This window comes from Phocoena phocoena, chromosome 2, assembly GCF_963924675.1.
Source record: "Phocoena phocoena chromosome 2, mPhoPho1.1, whole genome shotgun sequence".
In the NCBI taxonomy this organism is placed as follows: Eukaryota; Metazoa; Chordata; class Mammalia; order Artiodactyla; family Phocoenidae; genus Phocoena; species Phocoena phocoena.
The window spans coordinates 107,179,197-107,203,278 of NC_089220.1; the positions used below are offsets into that span (position 1 = coordinate 107,179,197).

The following is a 24,082-nucleotide window of genomic DNA, read 5'->3' on the forward strand; positions in this document are numbered from 1 at the left end:
GTCATAATAAAGAATAGAACATACGTTTTTTCATCTTTGGAAGGAAGTCTATTGAGAAAACTTCTCTTGGCTTTGCCTTTGTACAATAATATATCACTCAGCAACCTTAATGGTTTGATCCTATTGGAAATTCAAAGTTTTTATGCCTATTTATTAGTTTTTTGAAGACACCAGCCTAACTGATTTTGTTTTTCTATCTATACATCTGTCTTTTAATCTGAGTAACCATATTGAGAAGCTATCTTACCACAAATTCCTTTTCTGCAAAAAGTGGGGGAAGTAGTGAGGGATAAGTAGAGGTATTATAAAGTTAAGTCGTGGTACATGTTAGTGATGGTAATAGCTTGCTATTCCATGGTTTCATATGTTTCTTCTCAATGCAACTTTTAAAAAATAGTTCTTTCCTTTGCTTTTATAAATGTAAATAGAAAATTGATAAATACAGAAAAGCAGCTAGAAAAAGAAAGATCATCTATAATTCCACCACCTAGAAACAGCTACCGTTAGCATTTTGGAGTATTTATTTATATTCTTTTTCCTGTGAAAATTGTTACATAATGAGGTCATAATATATATTTACGTTTATGTTTTTCTTCTTTCACTTATCATTACATGTTCGTTTTCCCTTGTTTTCTCAGTTTTATTGAGATATAATTGATATATAACATCGTCAGGGTGTACAACATAGTGATTACATATATATGTATATATTGCAAAATGATCACCACAATAAATTTGGTTAACATCCATCACCTTGGGCTTCCCTGGTGGCACAGTGGTTGAGAGTCCGCCTGCCGATACAGGGGACACGGGTTCGTGCCCTGGTCTGGGAAGATCCCACATGCTGCGGAGCAGCTGCGCCCGTGAGCCATGGCCACTGAGCCTGCGCGTCTGGAGCCAGTTGCTCCGCAACGGGAGAGGCCACAACAGTGCGAGGCCCGCGTACCGCAAAACAAACAAACAAACAAACAAAACAAAACAAAACATCCATCACCTTGCATAGTTACAAATTTTTTGTTTCTTGTGATGAGAACCTTTAAGATCTATTCTCTTAGCAACTTTCAACTATACAATACAGTATCGTTAACTGTAGTCACCGTGCTGTACATTACATCCCCAGGATTTATTTATCTTATAATTAGAAGTTTGTATCTTTTGACTACCTTCATCCAGTCTGTTCTCCATATTTATGAGTTTTTTTTTCAGATTGTACATGTAAGACCATAAAGTATTTATCTTTCTCTGACTTATTTCACTTAGCATAATACTTCAAAGTTGATCCATATTGCTGCAGATGGCAAGATTTCATTTTCTTTTATGGCTGAATAATCTTCATCCATTTTCTTTATCCGTCCATTCAGTGATGAACATTTACATGGTCTCCATGTTTTGGCTATTGTAAATAATGCTGCAATGAATGTGGGGATGCAGATACCTCTTTTTTCCTTCTTATTTTATCTCTTAGAATTTTATATCCCTGGGAGTGTCCTAACTCATAACAATAATAATGCCTTATGTATTTATATTTAAATAGAATTTTACAGTTTTCAAAGCTGTATTGAAGTAGATCAGACCAGTATTATTACAATCTTGAACACCTAAGTAGGCAAAGGTAAAGGAGCTTGCTATGAATTACAAAGCTAGTTAGTGGCAGAGATGGAACTAGAGTTCAGGTTTTCAGAGTGCTTTTTCCACCCTTACTTTGTAAGCCTCAGTCATTTCTCTATTTCCTGAAAGAAAATTTATTATCAGAATTTAGGAACAATCATTTCTACTTTGTTGGTTTCCATGGTTAGTTGAGATTTGCCTCCTTCGTGAAGGTGTGTTACCATTTTTCTCCCCTCTTCAAGGTCAGGCTTTCTTTGGCTCCAAAATGTTTCATAATCCATGTATGTAGTGGCATTATAACAAGTGTATGTGAGTCTGCTTCTGCTCCAGGGCACCTGGGCCCTCAGATGTCTATTCTTCTCATTCAGTTCTCTGCAGTTGAGGTGTCTTCCTTTTCCAAAGTAGAAAACTAAACAGCTTGCTTTCTGCAGAGGGAATCAGAATGTTTACATTTCTCTCGTCCTGTTTTGGATCTGTGTTATCCAGATTTTCTCACTGAAAAGAACAGGATGAACAGCATCCAGCCCACAATCACTAATCCCACAGAAAGAAAGTGGGTGGTTCTGCCACATTTGTGAGAACGTTTTCCCAGTAACCCTGTGGATCATTTGGTGTAGAGGGAGAAATATATTGATTCATTCCTCATTTATTGAGTACCCACTGTGTGCCTGGTGCTCTTCCAATTGATCTATATTGGAAAACTAAGGGTATGAGAAATTCCGTTTCCCATTATAAGGCAAGTATAATAGGGTTATATTATCAAGGTACTTTATTTCATTTTGTAGGAACTAAAGGAGAAATATCTTTTTGTAATCCTTGGAAACTAGGCATAATACATTCTCTTGATTGCATTTTGTTATTCTACTTAAAGATTCTTTCAAACTAGCTAACGGGTTGTTTAATTATCTGCAAAGAACATAACCCTTTATAAAATACTTAGAAAATATAAATGAATGTGGTTGCAATTTAGAGTAAAGATGATAAGCATTTTTATTTACTTAAATTCTATTAAATAGTAATTATGAAGGTACTATTCTTGGGGAGTTATGTGTGGGTGAGGATTTTTCTGTCAGGTTGGAGAACAATGAACAAAATGTTTCATGACTCAAAGGCAAGGATTTTCATTTTTTTGGGACAACTTGGATGCCTTGAAAATAGAAGATTTGGATTGTAGGAGTCCCAAGGCTAGTGAAAGCTTCATTTCTGAGTTACAGAGATCAAGTAAAAAATAGGAACTGAGAGAGATGAATTGCCTTTGTTCTGATGATAGGGAAAACTAGAGAACAGGGTTTATACTCAAGTGAAAGGTATTGTAGGAAAAATGTTTTTTACGAAAAATACCCTTCTTGGTGAGGTATCATATATAGATCTCTTGGTTCAACTGGATAATTTGCTGTACGTTATGAGATCTTCCAAGACACTAAAATTTAGATTCTTTCTACTAAATTTGTATTTGTTTAAGGGTGGAGGGCAGAAGCTGGTACACCCCACATAGAGGACGACTTTGGATAGCAGCCACAGCCAAAAGACCCTCTCCTCAAGAAGTTTCAGAACTCCAGACTACATATCTTCTCCTTCGTGGGAAAGGTAACGGCCATATATTCTTCTAATTTCAGTCTTACTTTGTGGAGAGAAGTCATTGATGTTCTTCTCCTTTCACCTCCTTCTTCCTGTGGCTTTTTTGTGGTTTTTTTTTTTTTTGGCTGAAAGGGACTTTAAACTTTGTGTTTGTTTGTTTAGTAGCAAATCATGGACAGCTGTTCAAAACATTAATTCACCAAACAGTACAAATAAAAATATCCATTCCCAACACCAGAAATCAACCAACTAATCTTAATTTTCTACATTTTTTTTATTATGAGAGTAAAATAACTACTATAAATTCTGGGATCTTTAGATTGGGAAGAACAACCGCAAATAAGACTTTTTATTATTGGGAGTGACTCAAATAGACATGTGCTATCGGATTTGGACAGATCAAAGTTGGTTGACTTAAGCAGTGAGTTTTGACAGTCACCCCAAACACTCAGTTTGGATCCTAAAAAACTTCCGACCCTTGGATGTCTTGGCTTCCTTCCTCTTATTCAGCCCATACGGTAGTTTTGAAGGTAAAATGAGAGGATAATTACAGAACCACCTTTAAAAGTTAAGAAACCAAGCTTTAGGAATTAAAAGTGTATGTTTCCTTAAAAATGCATTTCTGTTTTGACTGGTATGACTGGGTTCTTTTATTTATTTATATTATTATTATTTGGGGGTGTGTGCACCTGCAGCATTCAGGATCTTAGTTCCCTGGCCAGGGATCGAGCCCACGCCCTCTGCAGTGGAAGTGCAGAATCTTAACCACTGGACTGCCAGGGAAGTCCCTGGGTTCTTTTAAATTCATGTTTTGACATTCTTATGTTTCTTAACTGCATTTTTATGTTTTCTCTTGACACCTCAAGCTTGTTTCCAGAACCTGTCACCACCAAATTCTAGTCTGATCCAGTTGGGTATAGTGGAATTGATTTGTTTCGAGTGAAGTTGTGGGGTCCTTGAACTTCAATGGTATGAGGCTTATTTTCCTATAGTTTAGGATGTGGATAGTGGACTAAGCCAGCTACTCACTAAATGTTTTGCTAAAATACAAACAGTTGTGCCAAGTAAAAAGCCTCATTTTTTCCTTATGTCCATAAATAGATAATAGAGAAAGTGATTTGTTCAGAATTGAAGACAGATTTGTGAGTTCCAGGGTCACAAAGAACAAATTTATGTAATCCTTCTGTTATTCTCAATTTAGATGTGGAATTTCCCAATGACTATCCATCAGGTTGTCTTCTGGGCTGTGTGGACCTAACTGACTGCTTGTCCCAGAAGCAATTTAAGAATCAGGTGAGTAAAGAGTATTTCTCTGGGACAGATGCTTTGTTTGCCACAGTAGCTGACCTGTAGATCCTTCAACTCAGAGTATCCTGTAGATAGTAAGGAGCTAGAAACTGAATTTAGACATGTTTGGAGAATCTTCTAAGGAGGGAATATTGGGGAGAGAAAAGACCATGGGAGAAATGGAAAAAATTTAGTGATGCTTTGGTTCCTAGTGTGTGGAGGACTGGTACATATACATTTCTGCCTAAAAAGCTATTGCCACAATCCAGCTAATAGTGTAGAGTCCTCATCCCTTAATAAAACTTCGGCTTTTGGCAAAGAAATCCATTATTCCTTGAATTATTTCAGTTAGGTAGTGGGAATGGTAGAATTTGTTATTACGTACTCTGGAACGTTTGGTCCAGACCAGGGAATTCATGAAAGACAAGTATGTTTGAACTCTGATTACCTGGACCGTGCCAGCTTTGGGTGTGTGTGTGTATGTATGTACATATTGTATGTATGTATTTTTATTTATTTTGATTACTGAAGATTGAACTGACATAACTAGAGTACATTTTTGAACAGCAGAGGGAGCTGAAGGACTTTAGCTTAATTGGAAAATTCTTGAAATTTAGAGCCTTATGTTTAGTCTAGCAGGAATCCAAAGTGGGAAACTCCATCCTTAAAGCCTAAAAAGTCTTACCTAACAGTACGGTTTTCCTGTTTTTTGAACAGTTACTTTACACAATAGCGGTTCCATCACTTGTGCTTAAGAACATATTCTTCAGCTTAATTTTCTCAGTAAATGCTTTGCAGACTCTTCTGTGCCTTTCATTACTGCTATTAGTGTCTGCTTTTTTTTATATAGGTGTATTTATTAATTAATTAATTTATTTATTTATCTTTGGCTGCATTAGGTCTTCGTTGCTGCACGCGGGCTTTCTCTAGTTGCGGTGAGCGGGGCCTACTCTTCATTGCGGTGCACAGGCCTCTTGTTGCAGTGTCTTCTCTTGTTGCTTAGCACGGGCTCTAGACACGTGGGCTTCAGTAGTTGTGGCACATGGGCTCAGTAGTTGTGGCTCGCGGGCTCTAGAGCACAGGCTCAGTAGTTGTGGCGCACGGGCTTAGTTGCTCCACTGCACGTGGGATCTTCCCGGATCTTCCCGGACCAGGGTTTGAACCCGTGTCCCCTGCATTGGCAGGTGGATTCTTTTTTTTTTTTAGATGTTGGGGTTAGGAGTTTATTAGTTAATTTATTTATTTTTGCTGTGTTGGGTCTTCGTTTCTGTGCAAGGGCTTTCTGTAGTTGTGGCAAGCGGGGGCCACTCTTCATCGCGGTGCGCGGGCCTCTCACTGTCGCGGCCTCTCTTGTTGCGGAGCACAGGCTCCAGATGCGCAGGCTCAGTAGTTGTGGCTCACGGGCTTAGTTGCTCCACTGCACGTGGGATCTTCCCGGATCTTCCCGGACCAGGGCTCGAACCCGTGTCCCCTGCATTCTCAACCACTGCGCCACCAGGGAAGCCCTGCAGGCAGATTCTTAACCACTGTGCCACCAGGGAAGTCCCGGTGTCTGCTTTAAAAAAACAAAACAAAACAAAATACTGTTCCCACCCATCTCACTCCCTCTGTTCGTTCCTCACAGGTTTTAGCCAGTAATTATCATCCCTCTAGTTTTCTGTCTGTACTTTTTTTTTTTTTTTATGCCGCGCTGTGCGGCATGCATGATCTTAGTTCCCCGACCAGGGATCTGCACTGCGAGCACAGTCTTAACCACTGGACCACCAGGGAAGTCCCTCTGGTTTTCTGTCTTGCATTTGCTTGTGGATTGCCTCCTCAGCCCTTTTCTGATTATGTATATGAGTACAGTGCTTGCGTTTTGGTGTGAATTTTGTGGGGTTTTTTAACATCTTTATTGGAGTATAATTGCTTTACAATGGTGTGTTAGTCTCTGCTGTATAACAAAGTGTGAATTTTGACTCCGACCCTTTTGTTCTGCTCTTAGTACCTGATCTAGACCTAGGCAAAAGTGTAAATACACGGAGGCCCTTTGTCTTCCACACCACTTGTGCCTGTTCTATCTATGGACCTTTTGCTGATTTTTTTCAATGTCTTCTTTCCTCTCCTCCCTTTTTTTCATTCTAGAAGTAATAATTGTAAAAATTCCTTACATTGGTGTAGGCTTTACAGTTTTAGAGACTCATGAGGAGCTTAGTATCACTTGATGTGTTATATTTTCTTATGAGGATATTTGCATTCTAAAAGAGAACCCAGGAGCATCTGGAAGTGTGGGTGGTGTTTTGGCCAGGGGCCTTCCCTTACTTTCTCATTTGTTGATCAAGCAGACCACCACTTGATACAAGGTCAAATGAATTCAATTTCTAGGCAGTTAACCAATCTTCTTTCTGCCACACATTTGTGTTGAGAAGGGTAGGGGGCTGTAATCCTAATCTATAGAGTACCACAAGGCTTATGGGAATTAGAAATATAATTAACAAAACAAATCTTTTTGGTTTCTCAAGGGTACCTCTCTTTCAGGTCAGCATGATACTCCTACCTGAGCTTATATTCTGTCTTTTATCCTGAGGATGCTGAGGGCAGCACATAGAAGTGTAGGAATCCTCCCATATGTTCCCAGCTGGAGGTCCTGGCAACTCTTTATGAATTTCCCTGATGTGTATGACATTAGAATATCCTAAAATGCCAAAAGCCATGAGGTTTCATCAAACAGGAGCCCATATCCATTTTCCCTATGGTCAGCTTTTCTGTGGCTTTTCCCCATTCTTTCTTTTCTGTGTTTGAGAGTAGCACATGAATGTATTCACAATTGATATTAGCCCTATTTGGGGATTATTTATTGAGTGAGGATCTTATCACTTTTAAAGGTCATAGCTTTATTATTTGGCTGTCTTTTGGAAAATGTCTCGAGCACCTTTGGTAATCTACCTGTCTCTGTTTGAGCTAGGGTTCTGTGATGTAAGAATTGTGATTGCTTAGTCTGTTTTACCAATGTTATTCTTGTTTTTTCAAGAATGAGTTGAGAGTTTAGGAGTAATACCCCTAGACTAGCATTTCCCAAAGTATTTCATGGCATAGGTGTTTTCTGGAAAAACAGGGGGGTGAGGGGTTTCTGTTGACACACACATTTGGAAAATTTATTTGGATTAAACAAATTTGTTTGTTTACTGCAGAATTTCTCAGAGCCCTGAATGTGCTGGTGTGCATTTTGACTCTGATACAATTCTCTGATTTATCTGGTGAATGTAATATGCAGTGTTCTCATACCTTTCTGACCACAACAGCCCCCACCAACATATTTGCATACTGGTATCTTGTGGTATATATATAGTTAGCAAGTGCTAGCCTAAGTATGTTTGGGGTTTTTTGTCCTTGTAGGTCGGTTCACTGAGGGAGAATGATCCAGGAAACAGTTTCCTGACTTATGTCTTTCTGCATCTTCACACTCATGCCTCATCACCCAGCTGAACTGCATTTTCCTTTTTTTTTTTTTTTTTTTTACTTTTTTGGCTGCATTGCAGGGCTTCTAGGATCTTAGTTCCCCGACCAGGGATCGAACCCGTGCCTCCAGGGAAGTCCCATATTTTCTTTGAAAACCACTGTGGATCTAGTAATTTTTATTTCAACTGAAACTAATCTCCTGTGTGACTTGGAACCATGTTTTAATTCTCCATCTTGTTCCTAACTTTTTCCTTCCCCAAAGAAACTCAGTAATTTACTTCCTGACCTTTCATTCTTGGCCTTTCTTTGATAATTTAAAATATACTAAGCCCTCACTATTTTTGGCATAGTGTGATCATTTAGTTCCTTAAAAAAAAAACAGAAAAGGTTTTATTAGTGGATGTTTAAAATCAAGTGCACCACTCTGTAAGTGGCTTTAAAAATATGTGCTTAAAGTGCTTTCCCCTGAGCTAAGAACTCATCTTCCTTTTGTCTTCTAAAAGTAGTATGGCTGGCATGGCTGATGTGTGCCAGAAAAAAGATCCTGCTAGACCATCAGTCCTCCTGAGTAATGGCAGGGGATCTACCTAAACAAGATAGGAATACTACAGCAAAGGCTGTAGGCTCAACTCAGGAAAGAAAGGTAGATGAGAGCCATCTAGTTAAAACTTCTCCTGTACTCCCCTGGAAGAAGCCCATGCCTTGCCAGGGTTTTATCTGCCAGCAGCAGATGTAAGCTCTCAAAAACAGCAGGGAGGATGTTGACTGCAACAATGCATCAAGGCTGTGGTTTGTAACCTCAATAGTAAGGCAGTTAAAACCTTTTTTTAACAAAGACATTTTGATTGCCAAATCCATAACCATTAGCAGCTGTGGTTTGAACAGCTCTCTAGACCTAACAAGTTGTCAAACAGAAAGTTGAGTTGGTGGCTTTTGTTTCTATGTGTCTGTATTGTGTTTGTGCTATTTATATCTCTGCCTTCAATAGAAAATCTGATTTGTCTGAAATCTCTGAGGTCATTGATTATTCTACTTCTTTTGTACTAAATCCATTCTTCTCCTGCCAGCTTACTGACCTTTTAGTCCATTTGATCTTATGGCTTTTGTAATAGCCAAGATCCTGTATTTAAGGAATTACGCTGAGGCAGTTCTACTGCAGGGTGCCTACAAATTGACATCAGCAAAAGAATTACTGTCTTCCAGTGGGGAAGAGAGTATTACTTGTTCCTTTTTATGAGTATCCATGCGATACAGATCTTCAGGAAGATCGCATATATCACTTCATGTGTGGACATCATCGGCTTCTATCACCAAAGGATTGTCCATAAATCTGAGAGATGAGAAATTAGAGAATGAAGGGACTAATAGTCAGTATTCAAACCAGGCATTGGCATTGAAAAATGCAGAGTCCCCAAATTCTCTTTTAAATTATGTGAAAATATCCTCTCTGTTTTACTAAGAAAACCTGCCAATTCATAGACCTAAAATGTATGATTCCTAAGAGATTGTGAGGGCTGCATCTGAGACCCAACAAAGGGGGGAACTGTGTGTCTGCAACAGCTAGCCCAACTCTAAGCAGTTCTTTAAGATTACAGCTCACTTGACGGAGACAGGGAATGTATTTTCAGAATTCTCATGAAGACTAGAATATTTACTTGAGTTTCTAGGTCAGAACAGACTGTCTTTAGAGTTGTTTGCAACCTGGGTATCAAGTGCCCACTTGATGAGTTGAGGACTGCCATGCTCACTTTTTTTTTTTCGGTACGCGGGCCTCTCACTGTTGTGGCCTCTCCCGTTGCGGAGCACAGGCTCTGGACGTGCAGGCTCAGCAGCCATGGCTCACGGGCCCAGCCGCTCCACGGCATGTGGGATCTTCCCGGATCGGGGCACGAACCCGTATCCCCTGCATCGGCAGGCGGACTCTCAACCACTGCGCCACCAGGGAAGCCCCATGCTCATTTTTAAATAATTCAGGAAACATTATGCTTTCTGTTTCTTTTTTTCAATTTTTAAAAAAATATATATATTTATTTATTTATTTGGCTGCGTTGGGTCTTTGTCACTGCCTGCGGGCTTTCTCTAGTTGCGGCGAGCGGGGGCTGCTCTTCGTTGCGGTACGCAGGCTTCTCATTGTGGTGGCTTCTCTTGTTGTAGAGCACAGGCTCTAGGCACATGGGCTTCAGTAGCTGTGGCACACAGGCTCAATAGTTGTGGCTCGTGGGCTCTAGAGCACAGGCTCAGTAGTTGTGGCGCATGGGCTTAGTTGCTCTGCAGCATGTGGGATCTTCCTGGACCGGGTCACGAACCCGTGTCCCCTGCATCGGCAGGCAGACTCTTAACCACTGTGCCACCAGGGAAGTCCCATGCTTTCTGTTTCTTATCCTGAAGAGAAAAAGGGAATATTAACACTCTTGTGTATTTATGTAAATTCTTTAATGTTTACCTTTACATCTGAAAATGAACATATAACTCTTAAGATTTTCTTAATTATTTATAGATCAATAAATACTTGAGTGCCTACCATAAATCAGACATTGTTTTAGACACTAAGAGAAACAAAAAGGTGAATCAGCCATGAGTTCTGTCCTCAGAATGTTTGAAAGACCACTAGGTGGATAAGATATGTACACAACCAAATTTGTAAACAAATTTAAGAGAAGTAAGTCTTAAGAGAAGTAAGGACTGCCTCTGAGGAATTTAAAGGAGGGAAAGTTTGCTTCCAGGTGGGAGGAAGACTTCGGAATGTGCCTTTTTTTGTTGTTTTCCCTATGGGGACTCAGTATTTCTTCAGGATAGATTCTGAAAAGTAGAACTTAAGGGTCTAAGATACATACATTTAAACTTTGATACAAACTGGTAAGTTACAATTCTTAAAGAGGGGTCTAATTTAAAATTCCACCGATGGTGTGAATCTTTCCTATACCAATACCCTGACCAAAACTGGTTATTAATAATCAATTTAGGGCTTCCCTGGTGGTGCAGTGGTTAAGAATCCACCTGCCAATGCAGGGGACAGAGGTTCTAGCCCTGCTCTGGGAAGATCCCACATGCCGCGGAGCAGCTAAGCCCGTGCACCACAACTACTGAACCTGCGCTCTAGAGCCCGCGAACCACAGCTACTGAGCCTGAGTGCCACAACTACTGAAGCCCGCGTGCCTAGAGCCTGTGCTCTGCAACAAGAGAAGCCACCCAGTGAGAAGCCCGGGCACTGCAACGAAGAGTAGTCCCCCACTCGCTGCTTAGCCCGCGTGCAGCAACAAAGACCCAACACAGCCCCCCCCCAAAATTAATAATAATAATCAATTTAATTTCTGCTAATAAAGTGGGTGAAAACATATTTTGTTATTTTCATTTAATTTTCCTGATCATTGGTGACATTTATCATCTCTTCAAATATTTACTAGCCGTTTATATATATATATATTTTTTTATTTGTTTATTTATTTTTGGCTGCAGTGGGTCTTCCTTGCTGCGCATAGGCTTTCTCTAGCTGCGGTGAGCTGGCTTCTCGTTGTGGTGGCTTCTCTTGTTGTGGAGCACGGGCTCTAGGTGTGTGGGCTTCAGTAGTGGTGGCACTCAGGCTCAGTAGTTGTGGCTTGCAGGCTCTAGAGTGCAGGCTCAGTAGTTGTGGCACACAGGCTTAGTTGCTCCGCAGCATGCGGGATCCTCCCGGACCGGGTCACGAACCCGCGTCCCCTGCATCGGCAGGCAGACTCTCAACCAGTGCACCACCAGGGAAGCCCTGTTCTTTTTTATATTCTTTTCCATTATGGTTTATCCCAGGATATTGAATATAGTTCCCTGTGCTATACAGTAGGACCTTGTTGTTTATCCATTCTATTGGGTTGTCCGAAAAGTTCATTCTGGTTTTTCGTACGATGTTAGGGGACAACCCGAACGAACTTCTGGGCCAACCCAATATATGTAATAGTTTGCGTCTACTAACCCAAACTCCCAGTCCATCCCTCCCCCACCCAACCTCCCCCTTGGCAACCACAAGTCTCTTCTTTATGTCTGCGAGTCTGTTTCTGTTTTGTAGGTAGGTTCACTTGTGCCATATTTTAGATTCCACATAAAAGTGATATCATACAGTATTTGTCTTTCTCTTTCTGACTTACTTCACTTAGTATGATAATCTCTAGTTGCATCCATGTTGCTGCAAATGGCATTATTTTGCTCTTTTTTATGGCTGAGTAGTATTCCATTGTATGTATGTACCACATCTTCTTTATCCACTCATCTGTCAATGGACATTTAGGTTGTTTCCACGTCTTGGGTATTGTAAATAGTGCTTCTATGAACATAGGAGTGCATGTATCTTTTTAAATTATGGTTTTGTCCAGGCATGTGCCCAGGAGTGGGATTGCTGAATCATATGGTAATTCTGTTTTTAGTTTTCTGAGGAACCTTATACTGTTTTGAATAGTGTCTGCATCAACTTAAATTCCCACCAACAGTGTAGGAGGGTTCCTTTTTCTCCATACCCTCTCCAGCATTTGTTCTTTGTAGACTTTTTAATGATGGCCATTCTGACTGGTGTGAGGTGGTAGTTTGTTGTAGGTGTGATTTGCATTTCTCTAACAATTAGCAATGTTGAACATCTTAGGAATGTGGCTTTTGAATTAGCCTTGAAGCATATTAATGATAAAATCTATCACTTTTTGATCAGTTATTATGTGCCAGACCTATTATGTATGTTATTTTCTAATCCTCACAACAACTTGATACCAAGCAAGGTATCTTTACTTCTCTTTTAGAGATGAGAGAACTTAAGACTCAGAGTTAAGATAACTTGTGTACTGTCAGTCAGTAAATGGTAGAATTGGGGTTGCTGTTCAAGTCTTCCTACTTCCATGGTAGGAAAGCATATTCTAAGGGAGAGGGAGTAATGTGAGGTGGAAAGTCATGGGCCTGTATGGAGAATAATAGCAAACCACTTTGTTGAATGGAAAGGTATGTTGTGGTCAGATGGTAGATAGCTTTGAGTGATAGGCTACAGAGGTAAGACTTTTTTCTCTAGTCCGTTGTGGGATCAGGGAGGGGTGTTTTGAAGGTCATCGGAGCCAGAAAATGAATCTGGCAGCAATGTGGAAGATGGATTGCGGTGAAGAGACTGAAGGTGGGAAGTCTAGTGAGGAGACACTTGTCATCCAGGTTGGATATATTTTTAAAATCTGTTCTAGGAAATGGCAGTGGAATGAGACAAGGGGTGGGGGACAGATGCAAGGTTTTATGTAGGTAGATTCAGTCACTTAATGTGACACCTTCATTTTACCTATAAGTAAACCCAGGCTTAGAGAGAAAGCAGTCTGCTTGATCTAGAAGGAATCTGCTGTAGCGTTACAACCTTGCTATCTTTTTGCAATCTGTTAACCGGCTTCTTAGTTTGTTATCCAGTGTACTTTATGAACCAGGGGGCAAATTATCTCCTAATTTAAGATGTTATTACTCGGAATATTATATAATCACACATTCAGCAAGTATTTATTGACCATCTGTCATGTGTCAGGCACTGTGCTAAAGATTAAGGATCTGGAGTTTTAACAAGATATTCCATCCCCTCTTGAACTTTTTAAGTCTTCTAGAAGAGACTGAGACAAGAAAACCCAACCGTGATAATTATCATATGACCAAAGGAATGCATAAAGGAAGGGATCTCACTTCTAACTCAGCTTGGCTGGAGGCAGGGTGGGGAGAGTGAAGAAACCTTCAAAAAAAAAGGCAATCCCTGAAGAAAGCAGAATTTATATCTTCCTCAATATACCTTCCTATGTCTCCATGCTTTTGTCCCCCATGAGAATTCTATTCATTCTTTGAAAGAGCTCAGGTGTCCCTGTCTCCTGTAGAGTCTTCTCTGACCTCAAACCATTTCCTCCCTGACAGGATTAATTACTTCCTTCTCTGGGCTACTGTGTTCATATTTCTATTTACATTTTTAACCTTTTTTTTTTTTTTTTGGTAATTATATGTTCACATATAGTTCCTTTAGGTCACCATCTATGTCAGCTCACCTTGTTGTCTCCAGTGTCCTAGCATATAGCTTGGCACATAGTAGGTGTTCACTTAACGGTGGTGACAATAAATTGAGGGGCAGGCACTGGTTGATATATGAAAAGCCTTAAATGCTATGTGAAATAATTTGACTTGTATTCTGAAGGCAACCATGTAAGTGATGTAATAAGATAATAAGATGTACATTTTAGAAAGATTGTTCTGGCAGCAGCAGGAAAGATGGACTGGATGAGGCAAGCCTGAAAACAAGTAGATGAGTTAGGAAATTATCATGATTTTCCAGGTGGAGGCATGATGGAGGCCAGCAACAATGCTCTGGCAGTTGAGTTGGAAAGAAAGGAACAGAGGTTTGAAATGTTTAGGACATAAAGTCTGTAGGACTTGGTGATTTGATTGGATATGAAGGGTGACAGAAAGAAGTCTAAGATAAACTTTGGTTTCTGGCTGCGGTGAGGGGGTAAATGGTAGTACCATTAGTCTAGATGGGGTATACATAAGAAGAGTATTTTCTTTTAAGGAAAATGACTTTTTAAAATAAAGGAGCTGTGTGGCAAAGGAAGCCTGTATTGTAGCAGTAAAGGAGAGATGTTCTGTAGTATGTGATTGCCATACAAAAATCAGTTTTTCTATGATTTTTCAGTTGGACTTTTTAAAATATTTTAATCTGTTTTGTTCTAAAAGACATGTTACTTGATAAAGAGGTATTGTTGCTGTTAATAACACTATATTACTTGATAATGATCTTACCTTGATATGTTAACTCATGTCAAAGGATTAGCTGAGCTCTCCCTCAGTAGTTGTTCTCAGTTGAGTCAGACGAGCCATTGGGAGATAAAAATCTAAAATTGGCAGAGCCCTTAACACAAGAGGAGTCTTAGCATTCTGAGATATTGGGGTAGATTTGAATGGTTAAGGATCTTACAATGTAGTATCTTTAATTAAGAGCAATTTTCTTTTGGTTCTCACTAGTTTAAGTTGGAGTGAAAGCCTGCTATATACAAATTAAGACCAAAAAAATTGTCATGAAAAAACAACAACAAAAAAACACAAAAATAATTGTCATGAATGGGTGATTCCCATTTAGGTCTTGAAGAATCAGGGCAGAAAATCTATGAGGTTAATTTTAGAGAAAATATAAGTTCTTGGGTTCTTTTGTGTGTGGAGGTTTCAGTATAGATAGCATTCCCAAGAGCACAGAAAGTCACACTGGGACCAAGATACCAATGCTGTGTGGCTTCAACCAGATCATCTTCCACAAGTGTCTGGAAGACCCAAAAGCTGCATCTTGCTTATCCCTTATTCCTCTTACCTGGAGCAAATATGGATGGTCTCTGTAGCATTGAGCTGGAACACTCTATGTTTGCTGCTAGGTACATGATTTGCACTGGGTACTGGTACGTGAGTTCAGCTATCCCACTTAGGGCCAGTTGGCATGATCTTTATCCAACTCCAGTCAAATATGCAGTAGTCATCTCATCAAAGTATCATGATCAATATGTTAACTCTGATGTGAAAAAAATCTTATCCTCCAGTATAGTGGGGCCAAGGTATTAGTTATCCTGTGAACACCTTGAATTGCTTTGAAGGAAAATGAGAACTATTTTTTTTTTAATGAGAACTATTTATCAGAGAACGCAGTTGTTTTCAGGATATGCTTCTTTGGATCTGTTGTGCTTGTGGCCTTTTTATCAGACTCATTTCCTTCTCTCTTTCTGAGTATTATCACCTCAATCTTCTTGGAGTTGGTTTTCAGCTAACTAGATTTCAGAGCCTGATTTCATGTCCTGTCTAGTTCCTCAAAGTTCAGACCAAGAAAACCTACAGCAAATATATGTTCTTTGTCAATGAGTTTCTTCTTAAATGTTTGCTTTAGCTGTTAGTCCTCTGGAGACAGGTGTAAGATTTACATATAGGTCACCTGGGGATTTTTTGGGAAGAGTGACATCATTTGGGACTTTCTGATCATTTCAGTACGAGGATTAAATGGAGGCTGGTGGAGTTGGTGAAAATGCTTACTTGGCTCTGAGTCAATAGTGGTTGCCAAAAACCACTAAACTTTTTTTCTCTCTTATGAAAATGGCAAGAAAAATGTTTTCTAGTTGACTGGTGAACAATTTCCCTCTGGATTGGAGAAGAAAATGGCTGTTTAGTAGTTAATTATCTGTTGTGTTAGACAGCTATGAAACTTATGAGGCATGAAAGAAGAGTAGGCCCACCTCCCGCAATCATCAGGCTGGAAACCAGGTGATAGGAGTCATGTTATTGAAGACAAGAACAGCAGCGTCCTGAGGAGTCTGTTACTGAATGTAAATGGTTGCTGTGAGTTGCTTGGGCTTATAACCCACATTCCCTATCCTATCTATTGTGCCATCTCCGTGACCCTTAGTCTAGCATCCTCTCTAAATTGGATATGACATCGAGAGTTTATTCACGTTCTTCACAAATATGAACCTCCTTTTTCTTAATTTACTCTTTCTTTGAGTCAGCTGCATTTTAGTCTTTTGACTTTCAAACCAAAAATCCCTTTCTTGTAAGTCTTGTTGGTGTTTAATGTGGTCTGTCATGTCTAAGACCCAGTTGCAGAGATTATACTTTTTTGCAGGTATTGAGGCTCTGCCAAGCTGACTTTGCTTTAATGCATTTTACTGTGAAAAAGAATCCCTTCTCCCAACACATAGGCCTTACTTTTCTTTTCTTTTTTTCTTTTTTTTTTCTTACTTTTCTTTATTCCTGTAGGCTTCTTTGCACTTCAGCTCTGTTTCTTGTAAGCCCCGTGAAATTTAGTGATAGACCTTGGGAAAAGGAATATTCACATGAAACTTGGATTTAGATTCAGCTGGGAAAGTTAATTTTAGTTTTTATCTCTATTGTAAGGCATGAATGGGTCCAAGGAACCTCTTGTTCTATAATTTCATTTATCCATCATTTTCCCCATTATTTGACATTTTCTTACTCTGTTAATATATGTCAGAGTAGTTTTCATTAAACATAGGGCCTTACTGGCCATTTGCCAAGACACAAAAGTTCTAATTTAGCTTGAGGGATAACAGGTTACAGAGTAGCACCTGCTTTTATCTAGAGTTTAGTCCTAAGTGTGTCCAGTTCCCAGCATGTGCATATTTAGAATGGTTAAGATAACTTAAAAGCACAAGTTGGTAACTTTTTTTGTTCTTTCATCCAACAAATATTTATTGATTGCCTACTATGTGCCAGGCATGATTCTAGGTGCTGAGGAGTAAACAAAACAGACAAAAGATCCCTCCCTTTGTGGAGCTTTTATCCTAGTAAGGAAAGTCCAAATTTAAAAATTTAAGTAAGTGAATTACATAGTATCAGATGATGGTAAGTGCTGTAGAAAAAAAAAAATAAGGTAGGAGATGGGGGTTAAGAGTGCCAGAAGACCCACTACAAAGTTGACATATAAACAAAGTCCTGAAGAAAGAGAGAGGAAACCATGTAGATACCTAGCAGGGAAAGCATCCCAGGAAGAGAGGTAAGCAAGTACAAACATCCAGAGGCAGGAACAAGGAAGCCTGTGTGGCTGGAGTGGAAAGTGGGGAGAGTAGTAGGAGAAGGCAGAGAAGAAGTGGGGGCCAGATTGTCTAGGGACCTGTAGGTCATAGTGAGGACTTACTCTTTTATTCTGACTGATGAAAAGCCATTGGAGAGTTTTAAACAGGGGAGTGAAATGATCTGATATATTTTTTAAAAATAGCTCAGCCTGCTGTGTTGAGAATAGGCAAGAGGGAGGTTAAAGGGCAGAAACAGAGAAACCAATCAGGAAGTTATTGTGGTAATCCAGGGAGACATTATGATGGCCTGAACCAGGGAAGTAGCAAAGGAGGTCTTAAGAAGTGGTGAGCTATTGGGTATCTTTCGAAGGTAGAGTTAACAGAATTTCCCAGCGGGTTGGTTGTGGGGTTTTTGGCCTGAACAACTAGAAAGATGGAATAGCTATTTGTTTTAAAGGGGTATGAATAAGAGAGGGGCAGCTTTGGAAAGGAAATCCAGGACCTTGATTTCTTATTTTATTTTATTTTTATTGTGGTAAATATACATAACATAAACTTACTGTTTAAACTATTTTTAACTGCACAATTCAGGAGTATTAAGTACATTCACGGTGTTGTGCAACCGTCCATCTCCAGAAGTTTTCATCATCTCAAACAGAAACTTTGTACTCAGTGAAGATTAACACCTCTTTCCTCCTTCCCCCAGCCCCTAGTAACCTCTATTATACTTTCTTTCTGTATGAATTTATCTTTTTTTGCTTGTGAGATCTTAGTTCCCTGACCAGGGATTGAACACCAGCCCTGGCAGTGAAAGCACCAAGTCCTAACCACTGGACCACCAGGGAATTCCCGAATTTGTCTATTCTAAGCATCTCACATAAGTAGACTCATATAATGTTTGTCCTTTTGTGTATGGTTTATTTCACTTAGCATAATTTTTCTAGGTTCATTCATGTTGCAGCATGTATCAGAATTTCATTCCTTTTTAAGGCTTAATAATATTCCATTGTATGTATATGCCATATTTTGTTTATCCATTTATCTATCATTAGACATTTGGATTGTGGAAACCACTGGCTATTGTGAATAATGCTGCAGTGAACATTGGTGTACAAATATCTGAATCCCTATTTTCAGTTCTTTTGAGTATATACCTAGAAGTAGAATTGCTGGATCATACGGTCATTCTATGGTTAACTATTAAAAGAACCACCGAACTGTTTTTCACAGCAACTGCACCGTTTTACGTTCACACCAGCAATGCATGAGCGTTCCAGTTTCTTCACATCCTTACCCATGCTTGTTATTTTTCCTGTTTTTTATTTTCATTCTGTTTTATAATAAGTCATCCTAGTGAGAGTAAAGTGGTATCTCATTGTGGTATTGATTTATATCTACAGGACCTTATTTTTTTCCTGTTTTATTGTGATATAATTGCGTATAACATTGTGTTAGTTTAAGGTTGTACAACATGAAGATTTGATATATGATCTATATATTGCAAAATGATTACCACAATAAGTTTAGTTAACATCCATCACCTCTCCTAGTTACAAATTCAGGACCTTATTTTTTAACTTTGAGACTGGAGGAAATAGCCAAGGTTGTGAATGTAGAGAGAGATGAGGTCTGAGGTTTGACTCTTGAAGTACTCCAGCATTTAAACGATGGGGAAATGAGGAGCAGTCAGTGAAGAAGCAACACCAGAAGGAGAATTGTATCCTGGAAGCAAAGTGAGGAATGTGTTCAAGAAGGAGGGAGAGAAGAATTCTGTCAAGTTCTACATAAATCAATTAAGATGAGAACTGAGAATTGATCGTTTGATTTGGCAGCATGGAAGTGAACGATAACCTTTACAAGAACAGTTTTGGTGGAGTGATGGGAGTGAAAGCCTCTCTATAGTGAATTCAAGAACAAATAGAAGGAGACAAATTTGAGGGAGAGTGTATAGATAATCTTTTAATGCATTTTGTTTTGAAAGGAATCTGAGAAACGGAGCAGCAGCTGGAGGAGAATGTGGGATCTGGGGAGTTTTTGTTTTATGGCAGACATTATAGAAAGTATGTTTGTTAATGGGATTGATCCAGTAGAGAGAGAACATTTATTGATGTGGAAGAAAGAGGAGTGAAATGGCTTGTAGTTTTGGAAAAGCGGAGCTGTGAAGTCCTGGCAGGTTTGTCCTCTGCCTTGACACTCTCTAAGACACAGAGAAGAGAGAGCAGGAAAATTGAAGTGATGTGAATGGTGACTGTTGCTGTTCTGGCCTCTGGAGAATTAGGTTTTATTTGTCCCAAAGCACCTCAACAGTAACAGCTGACCCTGCTTTTCTTTGCATTCTAAAGATCCAAAGGATAAGGAAAGAAGAAAGTTTCTCCTTCCATCTTTAGTCTTTATTTTCTACCATGAGCATTTTGAATGTTCATGTGAATATAATTGTGAGTGCCTGTGAATATAAATGTGGCTGATACTTGATATTAAGCTATGTTTTGTCAAAGTACATGCCACACCTGTCCCACACAGAAACCCATGGTATGTAGGCAGGACTAAAAGCCACTGTAAATCCCTTCTGTTTCTTCACAGCTTTGGGACAGAGTAGTCAGTAAAGAAGTTGCCTGTTTATGCTTCCACTAGTTACAGAGACATTTGAATTTTCTTATTTATTTTACTGAAGCGTCCATTTTTACTTTAAAGCCTTTTATATCTTAAAGGACACATCTTAGCAGGTGAATAAGAGTGGAAAATAATTTCATACTTTTTAATTACTAGGAGAAAGACTCCTCCGATGATGAAGTCTGACCCACAGCCATAGTCAGCTTTTGAGTCGTATTTATCCAACATGCTAAACACAGGACATCCCAAGATAGGAAATAATGAAGTACCTGGTCAGTTGGGCATTGCTAGAGAGCACTTACTGCCAACCCCAGTTGTTCCTTAAGTTGTGATTATGTGGCCAGATAGTCTTACTCTACGTTCTGTGTCTGTCTTTGCAGAAGGAGTAAAAGTCCTAAGTATTCACACAGATTTGTTTTGTGATATGAGATCCAAAGAAGCCTTCTAAATTATTTTCAGAATTGCTCTACCATTACCTTTTCACCCTAAGTGAGTCTGGAATGCATCCAGCAAAACAACTTTGGCATGTTCATACCTTTCAGAATGAATCATCTTCCTTCCCTTTAGTGAGAGAAGGGCTCTGTTGATTGTTTCTGGCAGAATTTCCACAAATGTTCTATTTTTCTTAAATCTTCCACTGTTTCACTTGAGCTGAACCTGGGGGTGCCTGATGTTCCTGAAGGAGACCTCTGAATCTCCCAACTCACAGTCACTTATATTGAAAGACTAGTCAGTTTTGATTCTCTGGGAAGATGTTAGGCATCTGTTTTGAAGAAGTTGTTTCCATTATAGGAAGTCACAGATGGTGGGCAAAAGACTGTATAAGAATACTGTGCTAAAGCCTGGGGAAAGTTGAAGGTTTGTTCTTGCTTACTGAGCATAATCCTCTTTACCTGACTGCGTAATGGAGAGTACTATTATCAGAATGTTGAGGTGGATTCTGGGACATCCTTTGATCTCTTTGAAATTCAAAATTTGTTCCAACTAGCCTGAACTTTTTATTTTTATATTTCACAGTATCCAGACATGAGTCAAGAATCTGATTCTCCATTTGTTTTCATCTGCACAAATCCCCAGGAAATGATTGTGAAGTTTCCTATTAAAGGAAGTCCAAAAATCTGTAAGTCACAAGCTTTGATGATCTAATTTTTTTCTTTTTGTCTTGAATCTCACTTGTTTAACTTAAAATTTTTTTTCTCTTTTTACCCTGTTCTATGTCATCTCAAATATTTGGAGGATTAGTAAAATTCTACTTATCATATACCTGAAACTAACACAACATTGTTAATCAACTATACTTCAATAAAAAAAATTCTATTTATCAATAACGTTAATGTTAACTACAGTGTAGCCTTTCCAAAATATATCTCAATCCACAATTATTGGTATATGAGTGAATCACTCTAAACTTCCATTTAGGACCCCATTACCTTTAAAATCCTACTTGTCAGCCAAGAGTACGTTTGCCCCACTGTACTGTTCTTATTAAAGGAAGTATTAAGCCAGTGCCAGTGGCAACATTGTCATTTATCCATTGTTCCTCAGTATTCAATCTGAGAATAAGACTTAACTTTTTAAGTGTCAATTTTTGAATGTCTATTTTGGAGGTACCACTTCCCACTATTCCCTTGATTACTGCTTCCTAGAGCTCTGCTCTAGCCCTCTTGCTTTTCATCTTCTTTTTGAAATCTCCTGATGGTTTTCTTTTCTGTAATGTTTGCTTTTATGTGTTTGTGAGTATAGTACCCTCTGCATATTCACTTCTTAGGAGTGCTTGTGACTTGATTCTTTCAACTTCCAGCTCTTCTTCAACTCCCAACTCCTCTTTCTCTGTCTAGTGCTACAGCAGCATCTTTTATTTCCAAGGAATCTCAAGAAACATATAGTGGTGTCCTCTTTGCCTAACATCCCATTTTTTAAAAAAATAAATTTATTTATTTTGGGCTGTGCTGGGTCTTCATTGCTGTGCGCGGGCTTTCTCTAGTTGTAGCCAGCGGTGGCTACTTTTTGTTGCAGTGCACAGGCTTCTCATTGCGGTGGCTTCTCCTGTTGTAGAGCATGGGCTGTAGGCGCGTGGGCTTCAGTAGTCATGGCTCGTGGGCTCTAGAGCGCAGGCTCAGTAGCTGTGGCGCATGGGCTTAGTTGCTCCGCGGCATATGAGATCTTCCCGGACCAGGGATTGAACCTGTGTCCCCTACATTGGCGGGAAGATTCTTAACCAGTGCGCCACCAGGGCAGTCCCTAACTTCATTTTAAAAACAACATCAGCGGAGGAGCTTCAAGATGGCGGAAGAGTAAAACGTGGAGATCACCTCCCCACAAATACATCAGAAATACACCTACACGTGGAACAACTCCTACGGAACACCCACTGAATGCTGGCAGAAGACCTCAGACCTACCAAAAGGCAAGAAACTCCCCCACGTACCTGGGTAGGGCAAAAGAAAAAAGAAAAAACAGAGACAAAAGAATAGGGACGAGACCTGCACCAGTGGGAGGGAGCTGTGAAGGAGGAAAGATTTCCACACACTAGGAAGCCCCTTCGCGGGCAGAGACTGTGGGTGGCGGAAGCGGGTAACTTCAGAGCCACGGAGAAGAGCGCAGCAACAGGGGTGCCGCAGGCAAAGCAGAGAGATTCCCACACAGAGGATCGGTGCCGACCAGCACTCACCAGCCCGAGAGGCTTGTCTGCTCACCCGCCGGGACGGGTGGGGCTGGGAGCTGAGGCTCGGGCTTTGGAGGTCAGATCCCAGGGCGAGGACTGGGGTTGGATGTGTGAAAACAGCTTGAAGGGGCCTAGTGCACCGCGGCTAGTCGGGAGGGACTCCGGGAAAAAGTCTGGAGCTGCTGAAGAAACAAGAGACTTTTCCTTGCCTCTTTGTTTCCTGGTGCGCGATGAGAGGGGATTAAGAGCGCTGCTTAAAGGAGCTCCAGAGACGGGCGCAAGACCCCGGAGACGGGCATGAGACGCTAAGGCTGCTGCTGCAGCACCAAGAAGCCTGTCTGCAAGCACAGGTCACTATCCACACCTCCCCTCTCAGAAGCCTGTGCAGCCCGCCACTGCCAGGGTCCCGTGATCCAGGGACAACTTCCCCGGGAGAACGGCACACCTCACGCTGGTGCTGGTGCAACGTCCCGCCGGCCTCTGCCGCTGCAGACTCACCCGGCATTCCGTACCCCTCCCTCCCCCCAGGCCTGAGTGAGCCAGAGCCCCCGAATCAGCTGCTCCTTTAACCCCGTCCTGTCTGAGTGAAGAACAGACGCCCTCAGGCGACCTACATGCAGAGGCAGGTCCACATCCAAAGCTGAACCCCAGGAGCTGTGCGAACAAAGAAGAGAAAGGGAAATTTCTCCCAGCAGCTTCAGGAGCAGCAGATCAAATCTCCACAATCAACTTGATGTACCCTGCATCTGTGGAATACATGAATAGACAACGAATCACCCCAAATTGAGGAGGTCGACTTTGGGAGCAACGATATATATATTTTTTTCTCTTTTTCTCTTTTTGTGAGTGTGTATGTGTATGCTTCTGTGTGTGTTTTTGTCTGTATAGCTTTGCTTTTACCATTTGTCCTAGGGTTCTGTATGTCCGTTTTTTGGGTTTTTTTTAGTATAGTTTTTAGCACTTGTTATCATTGGTGGATTTGTTTTTTGGTTTGGTTGCTCTCTTTCTTTCTTTCTTTTTTTCTCCCTTTTATTCTGAGCCGTGTGGATGACAGGCTCTTGGTGCTCCAGCCAGGCATCAGGGCTGTGCCTCTGAGGTGGGAGAGCCAAGTTCAGGACACTGGTCCACAAGAGACCTCCCAGCTCCACGTAATAATATCAAACGGCGAAAATCTCCCCGAGATTTCCATCTCAATGCCAAGACCCAGCTCCAGTCAACGACCAGCAAGCTACAGTGCTGGACACCCTATTCCAAAAAACTAGCAAGACAGGAACACAACCCCATCCATTAGCAGAGAGGCTGCCTAAAATCATAATAAGGCCACAGACACCCCAAAACACACCACCAGACATGGACCTGCCCACCAGAAAGA

The 24,082-nt window shown here is 40.4% G+C and overlaps 1 protein-coding gene across 2 annotated transcripts in view; it reads left to right on the top strand.

Annotated features, from left to right (window-relative positions):
- TRIP4 (thyroid hormone receptor interactor 4) overlaps positions 1 to 24,082 on the top strand; it is a 68,665-nt gene that overhangs the window by 34,383 nt on the left and 10,200 nt on the right. For both annotated transcript variants that reach the window (XM_065871964.1, XM_065871963.1), the window contains exons 10-12: positions 3,071 to 3,195; positions 4,388 to 4,479; positions 21,063 to 21,165. In XM_065871964.1, coding sequence (XP_065728036.1) covers positions 3,071 to 3,195; positions 4,388 to 4,479; positions 21,063 to 21,165 — 320 coding nt within the window. The remainder of the gene's footprint in view (positions 1 to 3,070; positions 3,196 to 4,387; positions 4,480 to 21,062; positions 21,166 to 24,082) is intronic.